Genomic DNA, 21229 nt, shown 5'->3' with positions numbered 1-21229 from the left:
TGAAAATGATGTGCAAAACACAAAGTACATTTACATCTCGTCATTATAACAAAAACAATCACATCTTACTGTAAAGTTATTTGAAATGTAACTAATGAAAGAAGTAAATTTACTTGTGAGAATAATGCTGGCAAAGTAAATTGACTCCTCTCTCAGCACACTGCAGCTCCACTACACAGACAAGAGTAAGAAAAAGCAGTTTTATCTCAGCAATAAAGTGGTCTTACCTCTCAAGAGATTGATGTGGAAGTGAAGTTGGAAGTCTGTCCTCCTGCAGGAAGTGCATTCTGTTCCATTATGATGTCACGACTGTCACGGACAACAGAACAAAACAAAACATTGTAATTGTGATGTCAGGTATTTTTAAGTGAACACATTCTGTCACTGAAAACCAAACTTATCCTGTAAGACCAGAAATGTAACTTCATTCCTTCCTGTTAACAAACACACTTATAAACTATAGACTGTTGGACTAGTGAAAGAGAAAATGTATCTTAGTTAAATTTTTAATTGTATTAATCATTTTTAAACATAAAAGGTCCAATAAAATAAACAAACACTTTGAAACAATAGGAGTGTGTATTTTCTCAACCTCCTCCTTTATAAATGAACGTGTTTAATCAAAATATCATACAACTAATTCAGGGCAGGCGGTTATCTTGGATATCAATCTGTACACATTACACTGAGAATAGAGGTTAATGGTCCCAAGCAGGTTCATTTTCTTATACAGCCTACCATCAAGTTAAGATGGCCATGATGATAAATCATAATTTAACCATAACAGTTGATCTGAAAAATCCAATGATTTTTGTTCATCATTTGAATAAAATTACATTTGTAGAAAAAAGGTAAACTTTTCAGTTTCAGTCCCCAAATTATGTTGTTTTATTTCAGTCTGATGATTTAGCTACACAAGTTTAGCTCAAATAATGAAATACTGCTTCATGACAGAGCCGAGCCAGAATAATATAATACTCTTAACAGCAAAATCAATAACCAGCTCAAAATCCTCGGATTGTTTGCATTTGTCGGACAGTTTATGAACCTAGTGCTCACCTGCCTGTGTGTCTCTGTGCTGATGAAGTCGTTGCTGACAGGATTTTATTGATAAAATGATGCCTGACATTCACAAACAAACCAATCAGTTAAACAATCTGTAGCAGATTCACCCCACCTGACTTGTGCATATATGAGTCAACCCAAACACACCCGTCGATCCACGACAGGGTACCGTGTCAGTTTTCACACCTCAGCCCGTCAAAATATAACATCAAAGTCCTTTAGGTTTTGCCATTAAAACGTGTGTGTGTGTGTGTGTGTGTGTGTGTGTGTGTGTGTGTGTGTGTGTGTGTGTGTGTGTGTGTGTGTGTGTGTGTGTGTGTGTGTGTGTGTGTGAGAGCTGTGACCAAGAAACTTTTGCAATTTTCCATTGACTCAACATTAAAGGTGAAGTCACAAGAGATTTGACACGTTTCCCATTCACTTCCATTGAAGCCCATCTTATGAACAAATTCAACTGTGTTTAATGTGTTGGTGTTTAAGCCACAGCTCATACGATGGCCAGTGTTCACTTCAAGCATGGTTAGCTTTACTGACCAATAGAGACATGGCTTCGTGTTTAGAAATGCTGAAGTGAATATTTTATCTTGTTTCATCACTATATTTTATTCATTATCACACGACTCATACTCTGTTTTTAGCTTGTGATGGCTCCAGTCGATATTTATTTATTAATTATTTCCCTCATCAGAAATGTGACTTCACATTTCTTAACAGGGCCAAGTGCTGATAAATTTCATTGGCCACAAACATCATGTGTTGTTAAGATGCTAGCCATTTACAACTACATCAATGCTATTTCCTGTCCCCCGTGCTTTTGCCGTGGATAGATTGAACAGAAGCATCCCACAGACTTATAAAAGGCCCCCCTAACCCCTCCTCCATCAAAACAAGAAACTTACACTGAAAGATACACAAAGCGACTACAAAACGTGATGATGTGTGTCTGTTTGTGTTTTCACCTGTTGGAGCTTTTTCCTGCACTGCACAGATGCAACTCTGGGCCTCTATTTGAATGATCACAGGTCAGGTTCACTTTTACGTTGATGGGTTGGATCAGGACTTGGTTAGGAGAAAACAAAATCACAGATTTTAAAATGTTTTCATTAAAATGTTTCATTTCAAAGTATTTAGCATTTAGGTTTTCACTAAACCTGCTCTTTGCAGTTTACCAATGGTCTACCAAAAATATCAAAATAATGAATGTAGTTTCAGTTTATTTATTCTGGATGTACAACCGTAACTGACATATTACATATTTAAAATAATCATACTCATCATCATATTATTGTTTCATAATTAATTCAACAAATGATACTAAACTTCCACTGCTACCAAATTTAGGTACAGTATATTTATTAATGATATTAATCACCAACACCATTGGTGACAATAATCAGACTGATTAAAAATACAGTCAATCTCAGGGCTACAATGAAGCATCGCTCTCCACAATTAGTTCAAGAAATGTTTTGATGTTGAGCAAGACACAAAGTACATTTACATCTCGTCATTATAACAAAAACAATCACATCTTACTGTAAAGTTATTTGAAATGTAACTAATGAAAGAAGTAAATTTACTTGTGAGAATAATGCTGGCAAAGTAAATTGACTCCTCTCTCAGCACACTGCAGCTCCACTACACAGACAAGAGTAAGAAAAAGCAGTTTTATCTCAGCAATAAAGTGGTCTTACCTCTCAAGAGATTGATGTGGAAGTGAAGTTGGAAGTCTGTCCTCCTGCAGGAAGTGCATTCTGTTCCATTATGATGTCACGACTGTCACGGACAACAGAACAAAACAAAACATTATAATTGTGATGTCAGGTATTTTTAAGTGAACACATTCTGTCACTGAAAACCAAACTTATCCTGTAAGACCAGAAATGTAACTTCATTCCTTCCTGTTAACAAACACACTTCTATAATGTCATTGCCCTCATTAGTGCTGTTCATTCTGCAGCACAATAATCTAGATGTTGGACTTATTGTCACGACATGCAAGCAGACACAACAGCTTATAATGCTCAGTAGTTAAGTCTCAGGGTCTTTGAGGCGGCTGGTTGTTTGTGAGCATAAACTATAGACTGTTGGACTAGTGAAAGAGAAAATGTATCTTAGTTAAATTTTTAATTTTACAGATAATTTTTTGTCCAATAAAACAAACACTTTGAAGCAATAGGAGTGTAATGTTTCCTTTATCCTTTATAAATGAACGTGTTTAATTAAAATACCAGACAGCTAATTCAGGGCAGGTCGTTGTATAGCATATCAAAACTGTACATATTGCACTGAGAATTGGAAGAAGAGGGATTAATGGTCCACAGTGGGTTATTGGCAAACCATCTTTAGTCCTTATGTCCAAACTCAGGTAATCACATGTGACCACATGACACATGTCTTTGTGCACATGTGAATTATGTATTTTGCCCATGTGAAACAGGTGGTTTTGGAACATTTTCATGGTGTAATGTGTGAAGCCCATGTAGATTCCCATGTGAAAACTCCACTTGCTTTCCCTATGTTATCATATGTTGCTGCATGTTTGCCACATGTCATATACTCACACGACATGATACACTTAACAGAAAGAACATTAGAATATTACATCCATACAAAATTTGTAAAGACAGGTTGTTCAAATTTAAAATCAGTGCTGACAAGCACATGTGTCATACATGTGGTTTTATATAAAAGAAATGGGAAACTCGTGATTTATCTGTAGTGCACTAAGTAGTAGTTTGTGGAGTTAAAGCCTGATATAACTTATTCTCCTGTGCCGTCAGTGAGCCCAACCAATCCACTGGGTTCCTTTATTACAATTGGCAGTGTAGTTTATAGTAGAACAATACTGTAATGCTGCATGTTATCAGGTATTTTATGTCTTCTCTCACAAACATCACAGCAGTGTATTAGTCCCTTTAGTCTGTTAACGTGAGTGTGTGCCTGTGCAGGAAGTGTGGGGGTACCGGCCCTGTCTGTGGAAGATGATCCTGGTGGGAGTAGGTGCTGTTTGCTCCGGTGGTCTCCTGCTGCTGCTGCTCTACTGGCTGCCTGAGTGGGGCGTCAAGGGAACCTGCACACACACCTCGCTGAGGGACGCACACACTCTGCTACTCCGGACGAAGGTAGGAAAACGGCACACCCTTTATTTTTCCCAGCGTTTACTTATTTATTTTCTAAATATATATTTATTTTCTACATTGTTTTCATATGAAGTCAAATATATGAGGCAGTAAACACATGTTAATTCATCATTTGTGAATAAAGCACTTGCCATAAATTTGATTTCTGTATAAGAATCTATTGCTACTTCAGCTTTTGATTTGACTCTTGTGCTGCTGCTGCTGCACACAGTTTATCCACTTTTTACATTCTTTGGCACACAAACTCTTACTCTGCAAATTATAAATTCAGTGTGGCCTCACAGATAGGAAAAATCTTATTCTTAATGTTGTTATCACAGGATGAGTTCAGGCAGTGGTTTCGAGCCAAAGTACATGTGATGTTGGCTCCAGGCAAGAAACCCTTCGACAGTTTGGAACTGCAGTCCAAAGCTCTGCTACCAAATGGAGACGAAGACCATAGTGTCAGTCCTGTACACGAGGAGCTTCATGGGAAGTTTCCTTATCGGCAGCCAGCGCAGGTACTTTAGAGGGAAACCGTCTGTTTTTTTTTCTTACCAGTTGTAACTAGCTGAATATTTTCAACATAATTAAACACTAGTTACGAAACAAATGTGTTTTCGATACATATATTTAAATTTAGAGTCTAAATCAGTAGTTGGCTGGTTTTGAAACATGTCTGTAAAGTTGTGACTCACTCTAACCACCTCCTCCATCTCTTTCCCCCTCTTAGATCCACTACTTCGCCCACCACAGCACTAAATACTACTGGAATGATGTCTTACAGAAATTTGAATCTTATAAGTAAGGGTCCCTCTGAAAATGAATGGGCTGTTAGTCATCCTGTGTTCACAAACGTTTCACTATTTCTTTACTCTATTATTGAATTGTCATGTACATGTATATGTTGCTCTACACTGCTACAGTAGAAATGAATGTGCGTTACTTTTCTAGAGGTCTGGAGGATGTGAAGGTGAGCTGTGCAAGTGTCCACTCTGACCACAACTCTGGGCTGCCTAAAACCCTGCAGGACTACAGGTACATGCTGTCTTCTGATTTCATTCAGGAACTAATAAATTCTTGAGGTAGTATCAGGTCATAACAGCAAATTACAAACTGCTTTAAATTCTTACCTATCAGGAGGTTGTTTTTTGGGGAGAATGAGATCACTGTAAGAGTGCCCTCTCTGTTCAAGCTGCTCACAAAAGAGGTAAGAAGTCTGAGAGATTTTATTTTTGCACTCTAATAATAAGATCAACAGTAAAACGTATCTATATGTCTGTTTTTTTCTTTTTTTTCTTCCTCCATCAGGTCTTGAACCCATTTTACATATTCCAGCTCTTCAGTGTTATTCTGTGGAGTGCAGAGGACTACTACTATTATGCTACAGCCATAGTTTTCATGTCTATCATTTCAATAGCTACCTCATTGTATACCGTTAAAAAGGTGGGTCTTACCTGAGCCTTAAAAAAATGTAAATGAAAATGAGATTATTTAATGTTATTCCTTTCTAGTTTTATGACAGAGTTTTGCTTTCTGACACCTTTTTTTTATCATATTAATTTTGTATATGACTTGTTTGGTTTAAGTGTGTCATTACTTCAGCAAAACATATTCAATTGTCCACTGGCATGTTTCCCGATATGTTTTTCCTCACTCTTGGTCTCTCCTGTTTCAGCAATATGTGATGCTTCATGACATGGTGGCAGCACACAGTGTGGTCCGTGTTTCAGTGTGCAGAGGAAATAAAGGCAGGTTTTCATATTTGATCATAATACAAAACTGTCGTGATACCATGAGTTAGCTAAATGAAATGTAATGAGTGAAAGCAAGACGGTCAACACATAAACTGTGCTGATGGGGTTGTATTTTAATATTAAGTTTTACTACATCTTTGGACTAAGTATTATCATGTAATTTTACTAAACTATTCCCTTTTATTTATTACTGAGTGATGCATGAATCAGATCAGTGTCTATAATAACTGCCTCATGATTGGCATCATAGAGATGTATGATGTAATTTCTACATCTTAATTTTGATCACAGATATTGAACAGGCCATGTCAACAGAGCTTGTCCCTGGTGATGTCATCATTATTCCAGCGAATGGGATGATAATGCCGTGTGACGCTGTGCTCTTTCATGGAACCTGCATCGTAAACGAGAGCATGCTGACAGGTTAGACTGTACTGTTGTCCAGAGCTTGTCACCCAGAAAAGTGTTTGACTGCTGTTCTGCAAAGGTTCCTGCTGCCAGGATTAGAGTGGACAGATGCAGGATTTTTGGGGTTGATGCTGATATGAGGAAGTGACAAAATTCCGATACTGATATGTTGAAAAAAAATGTGAAAAAAAAATGTAATAGAGGCAGGATATTTTATAGTTTAATGAGAAACTTTATTGTCCAAAATGACATGATACACTGATAAATTGGTTGGATTCTTTCAAGGATTGAGTGATTATTAGTACTGGTGCAGACAGCTGTTACTTCTATTGCTGCCATGATTCATAATTATAAATGGTCTCAGCTTAGTTGCAAGTTTAATATCTAAACAAATATACAAAAATACATCAGGATTAGACCAATTCTCAATATAAAGATGCAAAAGTTGTCAGACATGCCTTTGTTGTTTGAGGGCTGGATGACTGCGATGGTCTTTCAAAACGCAAGGTGGGCTCCAACTAACAGAATTCAGCTGCTGGACTTTAACTTTAAGGGATCATACTGTATTGTATTAGTTTGCATATGTCATAATTTCACTGGTTACTAGTTTGTTTTCGTAATGACAGAAACATTTTACAGATTACTGTCGAGGCTCTTCATAACCAGGCTTCAGATTATATTCCAGAGTTTATTATATTTCTTACCAACCTGTAAACAGCCGAAAGTCCTTCGAGAAAAAAATGCTGGATGTTTGACTGTATAGATTTATTAGATGGGAATATGTGTTCACTGTTAGAGCGCCCCGCTGAAGTGCACTAAATCTTTATCCTCCATTAAATCTCAATTTAGAGTTCATTTATGCCTATCTCTAATATTTATGTCTTCAATGCCAGAAATCCTATTATGTTTAAGCTGCACATTTTATTCTTAGTAATTATTTGAAAGGATTAATTATCCAGCACAGTTAAATATGTTAAATCCTGTAGGCTGACCAAGTGTGTAATGTATCACCATAGTTCAACAAAATATGCCAAATTCATTATGATGAATGAAAAGAAGCCTTTTGTCACATGTAGTTACAGTTTGCTGTGTTTTGGTAATTATTACACAAATTATGAGCCATATTTAAGACTTTCATGGTTTACTGGTCTTTGTTGACATTTATTTACAACACTTGAGACTTGTTTTGTATTGTATTTCTGTTTATTCCCACTTAATCTTTAGGAGAGAGTGTGCCCATTACTAAAACCAGCCTGCCCAGTTCAGGCGAGGAGGCGTCCAGGAGCTACAACATGGAGGAACACAAGAAACACACCCTGTTCTGTGGAACCCATGTTATCCAGACCCGCTTCTACTCCGGTGAACTGGTGAAGGCTGTCGTGGTCCAAACAGGTGAGACAGAGAGAAACAGACTAGACTGATCACTCTCATATTCGGCCTCTACAGTGACTTCATAATATGATGGTATTCCTTGTGTGTTCCCACAGGCTTTAGTACAGAGAAAGGTCAACTCATACGCTCCATCCTCTACCCTAAACCCACAGACTTCAAGCTGTACCGGGATGCTTATCTTTTCCTGTTGTGTCTGGTTGGAGTCGCGGGGATCGGCTTCATCTACACTATTGTCCTCAGTATCATGAACAAGGTATCACTGCTCTTTTGGAAGACATATAAATGTCTTAAATGTTCTTAAATCTCAGCTGCCGATGGTTGTTTTCTTAAAAATATTCAGGTTCCAGCTAAAACCATCATCATTGAATCTCTGGACATCATCACCATCACTGTGCCCCCGGCCTTACCGGCAGCCATGACAGCTGGTATTGTGTATGCGCAGCGGCGTCTGAAGCGTGTCGGCATCTTTTGTATCAGCCCTCAGAGGATCAATATTTGCGGTCAACTTAACCTGGTTTGCTTTGACAAGGTAATCCAAACGTCAGCTGTCATTTCATCCCCTGTGATGTTTATCTTCTTGTTTTGAATTCAGGAAATGCAGTTCATGCAGTGGAATTTCAGGGTTTTCAATTTCAAGTACAAGTTCTTGTTTGATAATAATGACTGTAAATCTAAGACTGAGGCTCTATGTCTTGAGGCTGTGCTTTGGTTGTACAATGATGCCATTTGTTCCCAAAATCAATCTTCATGCATTCAAAATGTCAATACTACGGTGCATATTCACGTGTAAAGCATCCTATATAATCTATTGTGGGAGCAATGATGATGTACAAGCTTGTAGTGACTTTGACATGTTTAGAGAAGCTGCCCTGTGATGTACTGGTGACCTGCAGCATTACAGACATGGATCAAGAGGAACGGGCCCACGGAGGCTGCTTATGTACAGGACCCAGAATTTTTTGCTCCACCCCTGAGTTTAGGGTGTTCCCTGCCTTCGCCCTAAAGTCAGCTGGTCTAGGCTCCAGCACCCCGTCCATTATGTCCCTGTTCAGCAACGGTTGGATGGATAGAGAGGCTGCTAATGGCATTACATGTTTTTTTCAGTATATCACTTAGGTTTGATGTTGTTAGTGTATGACGAGTAATAAAAATACAGCCGAAACGATGAATTGATTAATTGACGAGTTGATCAACAGAAAATCAATCGGCCTAAATATTGATAACCATTTAATCATTGAAGTCACATTTTGAGCAGCCTCTCAGCTTTGACTGTCTGCTGTTTTTATAATGGTCTTTCAGTAAGAAACTGAATATCGATTGATGATGGTCTGTTGGCGGAACCCAAATTAATTTAGGCTCTGGAAACTTGATGGGTATTTTCCAAATTTTCTGACATTTTCCAGACCATGTGGTTAATTAGGAAAAGAAAGATTAATGGATACCTAAGACAATAATTAGTCACAGCCTTAATTCAAAGTTTGGTCTGGGATTGAACAGCTAGTTGGTTGTGAAGGATCCAAGTCATCAACATAGCTGTAAATCAAATCTGCATGTTTTTTTAATTAAATATTTTGTACTTTTTAAACTCTTTGTTATATAATTAATTTATTTGAAGACACATTTAGAACTTAACCAAAGGCAAAATGCTTCTACCTGGACGATACCATTAACTTACTTTTCTGTGCTTGTCTATGTTGTTACATTAGCAAGCAGTTACTGAGCTGTTTTGAATCGATTCATAAAAATCACCAGTTATGATTTAACTGTGGGATCAAATATCTGATCCCCTGTCTGAGAATTGTGGGCTGCTCAGATTGATTTTCTGCTTTGAGGTATGAGTGATAACAAGGCCTTGTTTGGCAACTTGCATAGCCACTAACTGTCTGTTTATGTCTCTCAGACCGGTACTCTCACTGAGGACGGTTTGGACCTGTGGGGTATTCAGAGGGCAGAAGATGGCAGGTAGGAGGTGTTCTCTTTAGTCTCGTTGCTTCTTACATAGATATCAGATTAGTTCTCTGAAGATAACCAAAAAACATCATCAAAAATCTCGACACGTGATGTGAACAACTACAGCAGATGGGGTGGGATGTTTCGATTCTCAGGACAGGAATGTATTTTTCTCCAGCATTCTGCCTATTTGGTGCTTCTCTTTTTCTTTTAAATTCCTTAGACAATAGACTTGATGTGAGTGCAATTGGACAATTATTTGTTATGAGATCGTATCAATTTCCCAACTTTCAAAGATTTTGTCAATTTGTTTATACCGTCATGACTGTTGTTTCCGGTCTTATTCAGCCATTATGGGCAAATCAGTGATCTGGGCTGCTTTATAGCAGTATTTGAATTGATATTACTTTTGTATCAATGCTATGAAATGTTTTAATTTGTCAAGGTTTAAATTTACTGGATAAACCCAAAGCAGACCCTTGTTTGTCTAAATCACAAGTTTATTAACAGTCTATTGATTGACTTTACACCTGAGTCATCTGAAAGAAAAGTAACTGTGTCTACTTAGACCCACACCTACCTTTACAGAACAGTAGAGAAAGAAACATTTGCAGACTCAAAAACACTTCAGAGAAAGTTTGAAAGTGACTTTTTTCTGTGGTGTTTAAATCCACATCTTTGACAGGATGCTTTGGTTTTTATCTCTCTCTGAGAAAAGGTTATTTTTCTTTTTTTTTGATAGTGTTTTCACATGACATTGTGCAGTGTACTTAGTACAGCATTATAATTGTGGTTTAGATCATTTTCTCCTTTCGTAGTCACAAACAATCCAGTGTCTGAGTCAGATCTTCCCTCTCCTTCACAGCTTTTCTCCACCTGAGTCAGAAGCAGCTAAAGAAAGTCTGGTGAACACTACTTTTGTGGCCTGCATGGCGTCCTGCCACTCACTGACCAAGATAGAGGGAGAGCTCTCTGGAGACCCTTTAGACCTCAAGATGTTCAGCGCTACGTGCTGGGTAAGCAAAGATTTACAGAATTACCACATCTGGCACTGATAGCAGTCTGTATATTTACTCTGCAACACCAAGCTCAAGGTCTCTGAAGTTCTTCTCGGCTACAGTGGCTAAAATCTTTTACGATGGATTCTCCAGCAGAAAGTGGCTTTTCATTTCAAAAGGAAGCTGGAACCAGGATTAGATTATTTAATCACGCCAGGGTTATCTTGACGGAGTCTCTCAGCTGAAGACATTAAGATATTATTCTATGATGTTTAGATTCTAGAAGAGCCCACAGAGGAAGAGACTGCACTCCATAATCCCATCATGCCCACAGTTGTACGACCTCCAAAGCACAACATCCCTGAAGCCAATCAGAACAATCCTCTCACCCCGAACATGGTACGCTCACACACCAAGTCATTATTTTCTTATTGATATGTTTATCTATAGCTATAAATAGATGTATGTAAGTCCTGCCTGATCTCAGAATTATAAAATCATTCAATTCTGTCTTTAGGAGCTTTCTGAATTATCAGTAAGTTTCCCTTTTTTCATTGATACATCATTCTTGAAGAAACTATTCAACATTATGGGAAATATGCTAATTAACTTTCTTGCTGAGTTCTTTAACTCTGCAAGAAAGTGAAAGTGAAAGAGAAGATAATTTATAGCACTCTGCATTCACTGGTTAGCTTAGCTTAGCATAAAGACTGGAAACAGAGAAGCAGCTGTTGAGCTCTTCTTTTAGATTATGATCATGAAAGTCCAACACATTCAAAGATTTTGAACATGTTTTATATGCAACGTGCGACATTTGCTCCTCAGTCCTGTGAGATCGGCATAGTGCGTCAGTTCCCCTTCTCCTCGGCGCTGCAGAGGATGAGTGTGGTAGTCAGGAAGTTGGGAGAAAAACACATGGATGCCTTCTTGAAAGGGGCACCGGAGGTTGTGGCCAGCCTCTGCAAACAGCACACAGGTCAGATTCTCTTCTGCATGTAAAAGTTTTGGTTGATAATTCCTTCTCTATTTTTGCATCTCTATGAAGATACAGAAAGTAATAAATGATCAAATGAAAAAAATATCCTTTAGGTTTGACCTTTATACTGTATGTTGTCCCTGCTAATAAAGCACATACTGTGCTCACATAGAGATGTCAGACTGACATGGCTCGGTCTCTCTCTTTAGTCCCACACAGCTTCACAGAGACTCTGGAGACCTACACGCGGCAGGGCTTCAGGGTTATTGCCCTGGCACATCGACAGCTGGAATCCAAACTCTCCTGGCACAAAGTCCAGAACCTCGGCAGGTACGTCTCCGTCCACAGATAACACTGTCCACAGAACAAGTGGCTACTCCCACCCTAATAACACCAGGTAAAAGTCAGCTTCAAGCCTAGATCCACAAATAACTGGGCAAACAGATCAAATGACATAATGTCCAAATATTTACAGTGTTGCTACAGCAGAGCAGAAAATGTTCTAGTTTTCTAAAACATCAGTCAAAAAAAACTTGCATCAGTAATTTCAGAATCAAACTGAGTTATTTCCTGGACTCCATGGTGCACCCACAATAACATGAAGGGAGAAAACAATTTCTAAAGTAGTAATAGAAATAACAGTAGCCTCAATATATCACAATAAAATTCTGCCAAAACATCTGATGCAATTTCCGCTAAAGTTGTTTATCTTGCCTGATTTACAAGCTCACAGGACTGCTGGATCAAAAGCTACAGATTGTTGTTTGTCTCTGCATGTTTGCTGTCCCTCTGATAAATGTTGGGAATCATTAAGTAAAGTACAAGTTGGACAGGCAGTTTAACAGGAAGGCAGAATGTTATAAAAGTGAACTGCAACTCTTGAACTAGTGTGACGCAATGAGCATCGCACATTTACAATGATTAGTAATATCAAAAGAAAAAAAATACGTGGCTGGCTGCCTACCCCAGACCTGATATTAAGATATTACATCTTATAGTGCATATATTTATTGAGGTTTTTTTTGCTATTGATTTTTTGTTTTTATAATTTGTATTGTTCCTTTTACTGATTGTACTGAATTGGGACCTGTGACCTACATTTTGTTTCCTTCATGTACTAGCATGTCTGGAATGACAATAAACCTTCTTGAATTCTTGAATAAGTTCTCAATTTTTGATTTTATTCACTGATTCTCTAAAATCTGGATTTATAATGTGACACATTTTGTGTTTGTGTCTTATAGGGACTTGATAGAGAACAACATGGAGTTCCTTGGTCTGATCATCATGCAGAACAAAATAAAACAGGAGACTGCTGGTGTCTTAAGTGAACTACGACAAGCTAACATCCGCACTTTGATGGTGACAGGTAACCCAGCTCAGCAAATTCGTTCACTTATTTGTGACTGAAATTTTAATTTCTCTTTTAATACTTCTCATTTTCCCCCTCTTTGTTGTGTCATCTGTTAGGCGACAACATGTTGACGGCGATATCAGTCGCACGAGACTGTGGGATGGTCCGTTCACACGAGAAGGTCATTATAGCAGATGCTGTGCCTCCCAAAGATGTCCAGCCTGCTAGTATCACATGGCATTACACCGAAAACCCCGCTCAGACTGTCAAAGACAATCAGGTGAGACGGAGTAATTAATAATGCCAGATCATTGGACAAAATATTTGTAACCCATCAAGACTTTGCTGGTATGAGAAAATCCAAACAGTTCCACAAACACTTGTTTTCCCCATAATTTATATTCGCAGTGGCTGTTTGAGATAAAGATCTCAATGCTGTTAAACCACCTCGCTGTTTGATTTAATGAGTTTGATATCTGCGTGTTCAGGCATCTCTTTGCAGTGATTTATGTCTCAAGTTCACAGAGAATAGACAAACTGAAAATCTGAAACACATGATTAATTTCTGTAGAGCTCTCTACATGCATTTAGACTTTTATCATACTTGTATCAGTGGTTCAGTTAGTGCTTGTCAGATGACAGCGGAAAGATGTATATAAAAAAAAAAAAAGACTTAAAGGGATGGTTGCTTGGTTAAATTTGACACCCTTTACTGTTATTCCAAAAGTTGTGGAAAACAGTAGTTTTTTGTTACAACTGACTCATCCTCTTCAGACTGTGGAGATCAACCTGGATGAAGGAGTTTATCACTTCGCTGTGAGTGGCAGAGCCTTTTCTGTCATCGCAGAGAATTTTCCTCACCTGGTCCAGAAGGTACTGGCTCGTCTTCAGACCTATAAACGTCAAAATATTCAGAGTGGTATTAGGTTTAAATCAGCTTTAAAGCTGCATCGAGCCTATTTTACAGATATACAGACGCTGCACCGATGGCTTAATGCTCACTGTTTCTCTTATTCTCCCCACATGGGAGCGCTGCAGCTCGTGCTGAGAGGTACTGTGTTCGCTCGCATGGCTCCAGACCAAAAGACTCAGCTGGTGGAAGTCCTGCAGAGCATCGAGTGAGTCTCTCTTTTATGTCGTGGCTTTAGTTTTAATCTGTTGATATTTATCATCTGTGACACACAGGTGTTTACACAACCCTCAAACATTTTGTTTACCTTCCAGTTACACTGTCGGGATGTGTGGTGATGGTGCGAATGACTGTGGAGTAAGTATGGGGGATTAGATTTATTAATAGACACAAATCGTAACAGTTGTTAGTAATGTTTTTTTTGTTTTTGGTGACGTTTTGTTCTTTCATGCTTTTTTTGTAAAGAATATTTTCTGTCTATTGACTGTAGTGGTGGAGATGGACTTATTGTCGGACAATAAATGTACAAGTTACATTTTATACTCGACATAAACCAAATAACTGGTAATAATGTATGTGAGTAGAAGAGGAAAAAAAGAGTCAAATCACATACTCATGTAAAAGGCACCATAACACATTAGAAACTTCAAAGTAATTCCAGTGTAACAAAAAAAAAAGTAAAAGAAGTGCTGTAATTTAGGTATCATTCTGATGAATACAGTTTAACATCATTGCTGCATGGACCTGCAAGAATAATTTTAAAGAAGAAAATGAAGCTGGATGTGATTTAAAAGTTTAAACTAAAAATAAATATTTCAAATGCTTTGACAATACTGTGTGTGTGTGTGTGTGTGTGTGTGTGTGTGTGTGTGTGTGTGTGTGTGTGTGTGTGTGTGTGTGTGTGTGTGTGTGTGTGTGTGTGTGTGTGTGTGTGTGTGTGTTTTGCAGATTACATAAAAAAACTAACTTTCAACCTCTTGGTTTAAGTAATACTGTAAAAGCAAAGTGAGTTATATTAATTAAGTTCCCCGTCTGTCTCTCAGGCTCTGAAGAGAGCTCACAGTGGGATTTCTCTGTCTGAGCTGGAGGCCTCTGTTGCTTCACCCTTCACCTCCTCCACCTCAAACATCTCCTGTGTCCCCAACCTCATCAGGTAGAGTTACCATCCAGTTTCATGCACAGTGCTCCAAAAACAGGAAATCAAACATGTCTATGGAGAAGTCATAGGATACAGAATTTAACATTACAGGCAAAATGTATTGTACAACTTGTTTTACACATGGATTGATTCCTATTTTTATGAATTTCTGATTATTGTTTGCAAACTCCTCCACCAAGTGTGTAAAGATACACTCAGTTTACTGTCCTGAAATGACCCTTTAAAAAGCATTGTGTGCTGCCAAACAGGACAAGCGAGTTTTAATTTTCGTTCAAATTTTCCTACCTTTTAAAGGGAGGGGCGAGCAGCGCTCATAACGTCTTTCTGCGTGTTTAAGTTCATGGCTCTCTACAGCATCATCCAGTACCTCAGTGTCACCCTGCTCTACTCGGTAAATATTGATTTTATATTGATTTTTTTTTTCTTTTTGTTGTCTGCTAGGAAAAAGTTTTTGTTTCGTTTGAGTTACAATGAACGAAGAGCGAGAAATATTTGAATATCAACATACATGATTAGTTACACACTGCTGTGGTTCCTACATCAGTTGCAGGATGTTCAGCTGCAGCATGCAGTAGAAATCAGCAGTAAGTGCAAGTAAATGTGACTTTAAAAGGATGTGTGGGTTGAACCAAAGGCAGAGACATATCAGCACGGTGACATGTCAGTAGTTTTGTTCCTGGGAAAGGATTGAGTAGAGGCTATCAGTTAAATACTCTGCAGTTTGACATAGGAATTTACTTTAGCACTGGAGTTATCTATGAGTGCTATAGATTACAGATTGTAGATCCATTAATCTGCTGCTTCAACTTTTCTGATATCGTAGATTCTCAGCAACTTGGGAGACTTCCAGTTTCTCTTCATTGACATCGCCATCATTCTCATCATCGCCTTTACAAGTAAGCAGCGTGACGAAAAGCACCAAAAAAATGTTCTATCAATGCCTGAGTTTGAATACAGCTACTGTATTCACCTACAGTAACTGGAGAAAAACTCCCTGATGGTGTTCTCGTCTGTCTGCAGTGAGTCTGAACCCAGCGTGGAAGGAACTTGTGTGGCGTCGCCCACCGTCCAGTCTAATCTCCGGCCCGCTGCTGTGCTCAGTTCTGACTCAGATCCTCACCTGCCTGGTCTTCCAGGTCCTGGCCTTCCTCTTGGTCCAACAGCAGAGCTGGTATGAGACATGGACGCCTCAGTCGGAGTGAGTAACATCTGTATTTACCACATCCAGAGTCTAAAATAATATGCCGAATGAATGATTGGTGAAGACATGTGAATGCTATAGTTTTCTGAACAGTGTTTGTTGTGGCCTATTCTCCAGCTCTGTCACTGAGGACCACTGTACAATTTTAATAATGAGAAAATCTGAACTTCACCATGGCTCAGACAAGCTATATGCTCATTCTTTGCACAATATGCTGGCTGTACACAAAGCTGTAGATTAAAAAAATATTCAGACTTTTCCTCAAACTACTACCTCGGTTGTTAATTTGGCTCAAGTGAATCTAGCTTCAAAGAAAAAAAAAAGCAGATAAAAAGTATCAGTGAATTTTAAATGAATGTTTTGTAATATATGAGCTGGTCATAGAGAAGAGCAGAAGAACAAAAAAACAAAAAAAAATCAAAACTCTGACGAGTAATGTTTACATTTCTTATTTTTCAGTTGCCTTAAGCTTATTTATTTCTAGATTCTTGGTTTCTAAAAGGAGACATTTTAATAAATGTTTCCTCCTGCAGTGCCTGCAATGTTTCCAGCTCCACTCTGTCGCACAGCCTCAATGTAACGAGCCCTCACGACCATAAAAACATCCGGAACTACGAAAACACCACCCTCTTCTACGTCTCCTCCTTCCAGTATTTGGCTGTGGCCATCGTTTTCTCCAAAGGGAAGCCCTTCAGGCAGCCAAGCTACAATAACTGTAAGACTCATTTTGTTCTGTCCGAGCACTGATTTAATGTCTCAGTGATGTGTATGGAATAAGATTAGTGAACCCACAGAATTAATTTTCAGGCACATTTTCACTGTAGTATTATATATTATACAGAAAAAACATAAACATTTTAATTTAAAGGCATATGCTTTAAAAAAATTAAAAAAAAAAGATAGAAAAGGAGATAAAAAAAATTAAATTATAAATATCTTTAGACTTTAACTTTTACTATTAGCTGCAAAGTTTTCCTAATTTATGTCATTGCTCTGACTGATCTCATTTCTAAATCCAGGTTTTTATCTCACTCAATATGACATCCAAATTTCTACAATTGCAATCTCTACTGTCACTAATCTTGTCACATATACACGTGATGTTGATGTTACTGGCGAAAATAACTATACATTTCTGTATTTTTATTTCATGAGGGCCGTTCATGCTGTCCTGCATCGCCCTGTATTCTTTTCTCCTCTTCATCATGCTGTATCCTGTTCCTGCCATCGACAGCTTCCTTGAGGTAAACTTGTTGTTGCTTTGCTGGTTTTAAATTGCTTCATTAATGCCCTGGTGGTTTTAGATTGGAACAAGAGAGCCATCAGAGCTTCATGAAAAGATGTAAACATGTAGGAGAGAAGTCGAAGCAGCTCAGAAGTTGTATAGAGTTATATAAAATGTGTGTGTGTGTGTGTGTGTGTGTGTGTGTGTGTGTGTGTGTGTGTGTGTGTGTGTGTGTGTGTGTGTGTGTGTGTGTGTGTGTGTGTGTGTGTGGTGTGCTCATGCTGCGACTGCCTCCCCTCAGATCGTGTGTGTTCCCCACGACTGGCGCGTTACTCTGGTCGTCATTATCACAGTGAATGCGGCTGTTTCTTTCATGTTGGAGGTACGCTGTAGAGACTTCACACCCCACATGCTCTCTGTGACTGATCTCCTTTTTTAATATACAAACTGTAATTTGCATGCATTGATTTGTTCTCTTACTGAATCACGTCAGCTTCTAATTAATGCAATCAATGACTCATTTTCTTAACTTTACATTCAAGTTTTTTTTGTCTGTCTGTGGCTTTAACTCAATCTTCACAATCAGCTGATTCTCATTCCCACTGAAATCTCTCATAGATTTTGATCCTTGACATCATCTTGTGGAGGCTAGTTTTCAGAGGCAATCAAGGGGCAAATCGCCCCTCAGAGTCCTCCTCTGCTGACGCACCACAGGTTGGGAAGCTTTTCACTACACTTTTTTTTTTTAGTCTGGACTCACTGTGCAGATAGAGACGCATTATCTTTACCTCTGATTCTCTTGCTCCTTTGCAAATTTTCCTCTGATGTGTTTCACGTGTTATTATCTGTCCTGAATGCTACAAAAGTGAGTCTAAAGGTCTAAAAGCAACGAAATGTTGACACTTATATCAGAGCAGCAACGATTACTCAATTACTTGATTGACAGAAATTAATCACCATGATAATCAATTAATTGTTTTCAGTTGTTTTAAAGAAAAAAACTGATAACATTCTATTGTTCATCTTCTTAAATGTGAAAACTTTCTGCTTCATTCAGTCCTTTAAGAAAATAAACAGAATGTCTTTTGGTTGTGAGCTGTTGGTCGGGACAAAACAAGACACTTTAAGCTGCACCTTCAGCTTCGGGACTCTTATAGAAAAACACATGAAATTCACGTGCAAAACCTCATGTTACCATGTGATTGTGCAAATTTTAAACATGTACTTTGCCGATGGGAAAAAAAAGTGTGAAACCCATGTAGATTCCCATGTGAAAACTTTTCCACATATTTTCCCAAGTTATCATATGTTGCAACTGTAAACATGTGTCATACATGTGATCACATGTCCCATGTGGAAAACGCTGGAAACTTGTGTGTTTACTGTCAGGGGAAACACCATTTTCTAACATTTCAAAGACCAAACAGCCAATCGTTTAACCGAGATAGTAGTCGACAGAATAATCAATAATGAAAATATTTATTTGCAGCCTTAATTGATTTAACTGGTCATGTTTAATGGCAATTTGTTTCAGGAGAATGTGTCAGAACAAGTCTGACTTATGTCATGAATCCATCAGCTGCACAGTGTATAGTTTTCTTACCTCACTTTGCTTTTTTCCTTCAACATATCCTCCAGTGTTGTAAAAATGTACTGCACATTTAATATAAAAGTTTCTGGTCTTTTTAATGTTTGACAAACAGAAGTCAACATAGCAAAAATGTTCTTAATATTTTTCCAATAGTCTGTTTAATTTAATTATTTTAGGAAGTACATTATAAGAGCTCAAAGCGTTACCATCTTCCTCTTCAAAGTGTCAAACAATGTGAGGTTTTATTTTAATTAAGAATAAAATGACATTGCCGACTTTGCAACATAAATACATTTACATGTAGAGAATCAGATCCTGAAGAGACTCATGCATGAAGCAGAAATAGCACATAAAAACGTATATACAAGTTCACTAGCTTCTTTCTTTCCAATTTTCCAATTGCCAGGTGGCCAACGACCGCTGGGGCCCGTCCTTCCTCTCCTGGTTGTTTTGTCGGAGAAACAAGCCCCCGAGGGTGCTGTACAGGCACCTGGCTCTGGAGCTGCAGGACGACGTCGACTGGCCACCGAAACCTTCCACTATCACCTTCGCCACCGATCCACAGTCCCGCATCTCTGCCCCCCTCTGACCCCGCAGGTGACTGCCAACCAAAATAAAACAGACTAAACCTGAAACTCCCTGTAAGCATGGACGTTGAGTTAGTTGACCTGAGATGTAACGGATGGTCAGATGATGTAGTTAGAGGCTAGAGGCCGCTGGATAAAGAAAAGGTCTCTTACCGTACTGACTGATAAACACTGTGAACGGCTCATACATGAAGTCCTCTTCCATTTTGGTTCACCTCATCAAAATGGACAAATACCCTGCACTTGGTCTTTAGCTGTTGTATCACACTGCTGAAACGTGAGCCAGAGGATTATTAAAGGAATAGTTTGGCATCCTGGGAAATGCACTCATTTGCTTTCTTGCTGAAAGTAAGATCCTTTTTAATTTAGCGTAGTACCAGGACTGGAAACAGGAGGAGCCAGCTGGTCTGGCTCTATGGAGAGGTAGAACAAAAAGACCTCGAGAACTTACTAATTAACACGCTATATCTCATCACCTGGCAGCCTCACGATGACGAGCAGGTTCCAGATCTTCCTCTTGTTACCAGTCTTTCTGCTGAGCTAACCTGTTGCTGTTTCTAGTTTCATATTGAACTGCAGACTGTATGAGTGGTATCAGTCTTTTCATTTAACTCCCAGCAAGAAAACAAATTAGCAAATTTCCCATAATGCCTTTAAGATGACAGGACGTCTGAGTAACCACATTGTACTCAACTGTCAGTGGCAATGCAACAACTGCAGTCGACACTGAGTACTGTATAAAGTGTCAGGTTAGTCTCTCCATTGTTTTAGTTTTGATTTATGACCCAGTATTTAAAATATCAGAATCAAATGAGGCACATTTGTTTGTCAGTCTGACACTGAACAATCAGATCAGTCACGTTTATCTGCATTTTTTTATCATTCAGTTCCATTAGCTGCTGCTATAACATAGAAGTTATAAAACAGTAATAAGTCAAGTGATTTCAAAGAAACACGAGGGACTTGTGTCTGTTGTCAACTTTATGAACATGACTTATACTGTTGAATTTCTAAGACAGAAAACGTTCCAATGCTGCATTTTTTTTTTTTTTTTTAAAGCTGCTTCGGTTGACATTCTTCCTGTGGAAGAGAAGCAGAAATGACTTTCCCCGTTTAAAAAAAAAAGTTTTAGTGTTAGTGCCAGTGTGTGTGTGTGTGTGTGTGTGTGAGAGAGAGAAAGAGACAGAGAGAGAGAGACAGAGAGAGATAGAGAAAGTTTATAGAATCCAAATAAACTATTTTAATGACCCTCGGATGTGTTAAGAAATATTAGTGCTCTATTTTTCAAACTATGACTGTCTTTTTGTAATAATGTGTGAAAGTTTGCATTAATTGCATCATTTAATATCACAAAAGCTACTGCACATAACTGAGCTTTTGATTAATTAAAGCCATTAGATTAATCAGAATGAATCATTGAGACACCTGCTGTGACGATTTTATAACTGATTTTAATATCTGATTTTTTTTATATAATATTTTTTTGTAACTTTGTTTTTCTGGTCATTTAAAAAAAAATTATCTATATAAAAAT

General features: G+C 38.3%; 1 protein-coding gene across 4 annotated transcripts in view; it reads left to right on the top strand.

Annotated features, from left to right (window-relative positions):
* The window catches only part of LOC138629040 (polyamine-transporting ATPase 13A3-like), a 29922-nt gene extending 8693 nt beyond the window's left edge, over nt 1-21229 (top strand). The window contains exons 3-32 of one of the 4 annotated variants that reach the window (XM_069712513.1): nt 4017-4190; nt 4529-4708; nt 4921-4991; nt 5142-5225; nt 5328-5397; nt 5499-5633; nt 5866-5938; nt 6236-6367; nt 7577-7744; nt 7840-7997; nt 8085-8273; nt 9645-9706; nt 10560-10710; nt 10969-11091; nt 11518-11668; nt 11878-11998; nt 12913-13037; nt 13139-13302; nt 13797-13895; nt 14061-14140; nt 14247-14289; nt 14976-15085; nt 15386-15482; nt 15915-15987; nt 16112-16289; nt 16826-17007; nt 17448-17536; nt 17819-17899; nt 18136-18231; nt 19515-21229. In XM_069712513.1, coding sequence (XP_069568614.1) covers nt 4017-4190; nt 4529-4708; nt 4921-4991; nt 5142-5225; nt 5328-5397; nt 5499-5633; nt 5866-5938; nt 6236-6367; nt 7577-7744; nt 7840-7997; nt 8085-8273; nt 9645-9706; nt 10560-10710; nt 10969-11091; nt 11518-11668; nt 11878-11998; nt 12913-13037; nt 13139-13302; nt 13797-13895; nt 14061-14140; nt 14247-14289; nt 14976-15085; nt 15386-15482; nt 15915-15987; nt 16112-16289; nt 16826-17007; nt 17448-17536; nt 17819-17899; nt 18136-18231; nt 19515-19697 — 3642 coding nt within the window. In that variant the 3' untranslated portion in view covers nt 19698-21229. Of the gene's footprint in view, nt 1-4016; nt 4191-4528; nt 4709-4920; nt 4992-5141; nt 5226-5327; nt 5398-5498; nt 5634-5865; nt 5939-6235; nt 6368-7576; nt 7745-7839; nt 7998-8084; nt 8274-9644; nt 9707-10559; nt 10711-10968; nt 11092-11517; nt 11669-11877; nt 11999-12912; nt 13038-13138; nt 13303-13796; nt 14141-14246; nt 14290-14975; nt 15086-15385; nt 15483-15914; nt 15988-16111; nt 16290-16825; nt 17008-17447; nt 17537-17818; nt 17900-18135; nt 18232-19514 lie in introns of those variants that run through there. The other 3 variants (XM_069712512.1, XM_069712511.1, XM_069712514.1) reach the window with 3 other exon arrangements.

This window comes from Brachyistius frenatus, unplaced genomic scaffold, assembly GCF_029030835.1.
Source record: "Brachyistius frenatus isolate BFR_SWC_R1_liver_20210118 unplaced genomic scaffold, ASM2903083v1 Contig_110, whole genome shotgun sequence".
Classification (NCBI taxonomy): domain Eukaryota; kingdom Metazoa; phylum Chordata; class Actinopteri; family Embiotocidae; genus Brachyistius; species Brachyistius frenatus.
Note: the sequence above shows the minus strand (reverse complement) of the source record. Positions and strands in the feature narration are given on the sequence as shown.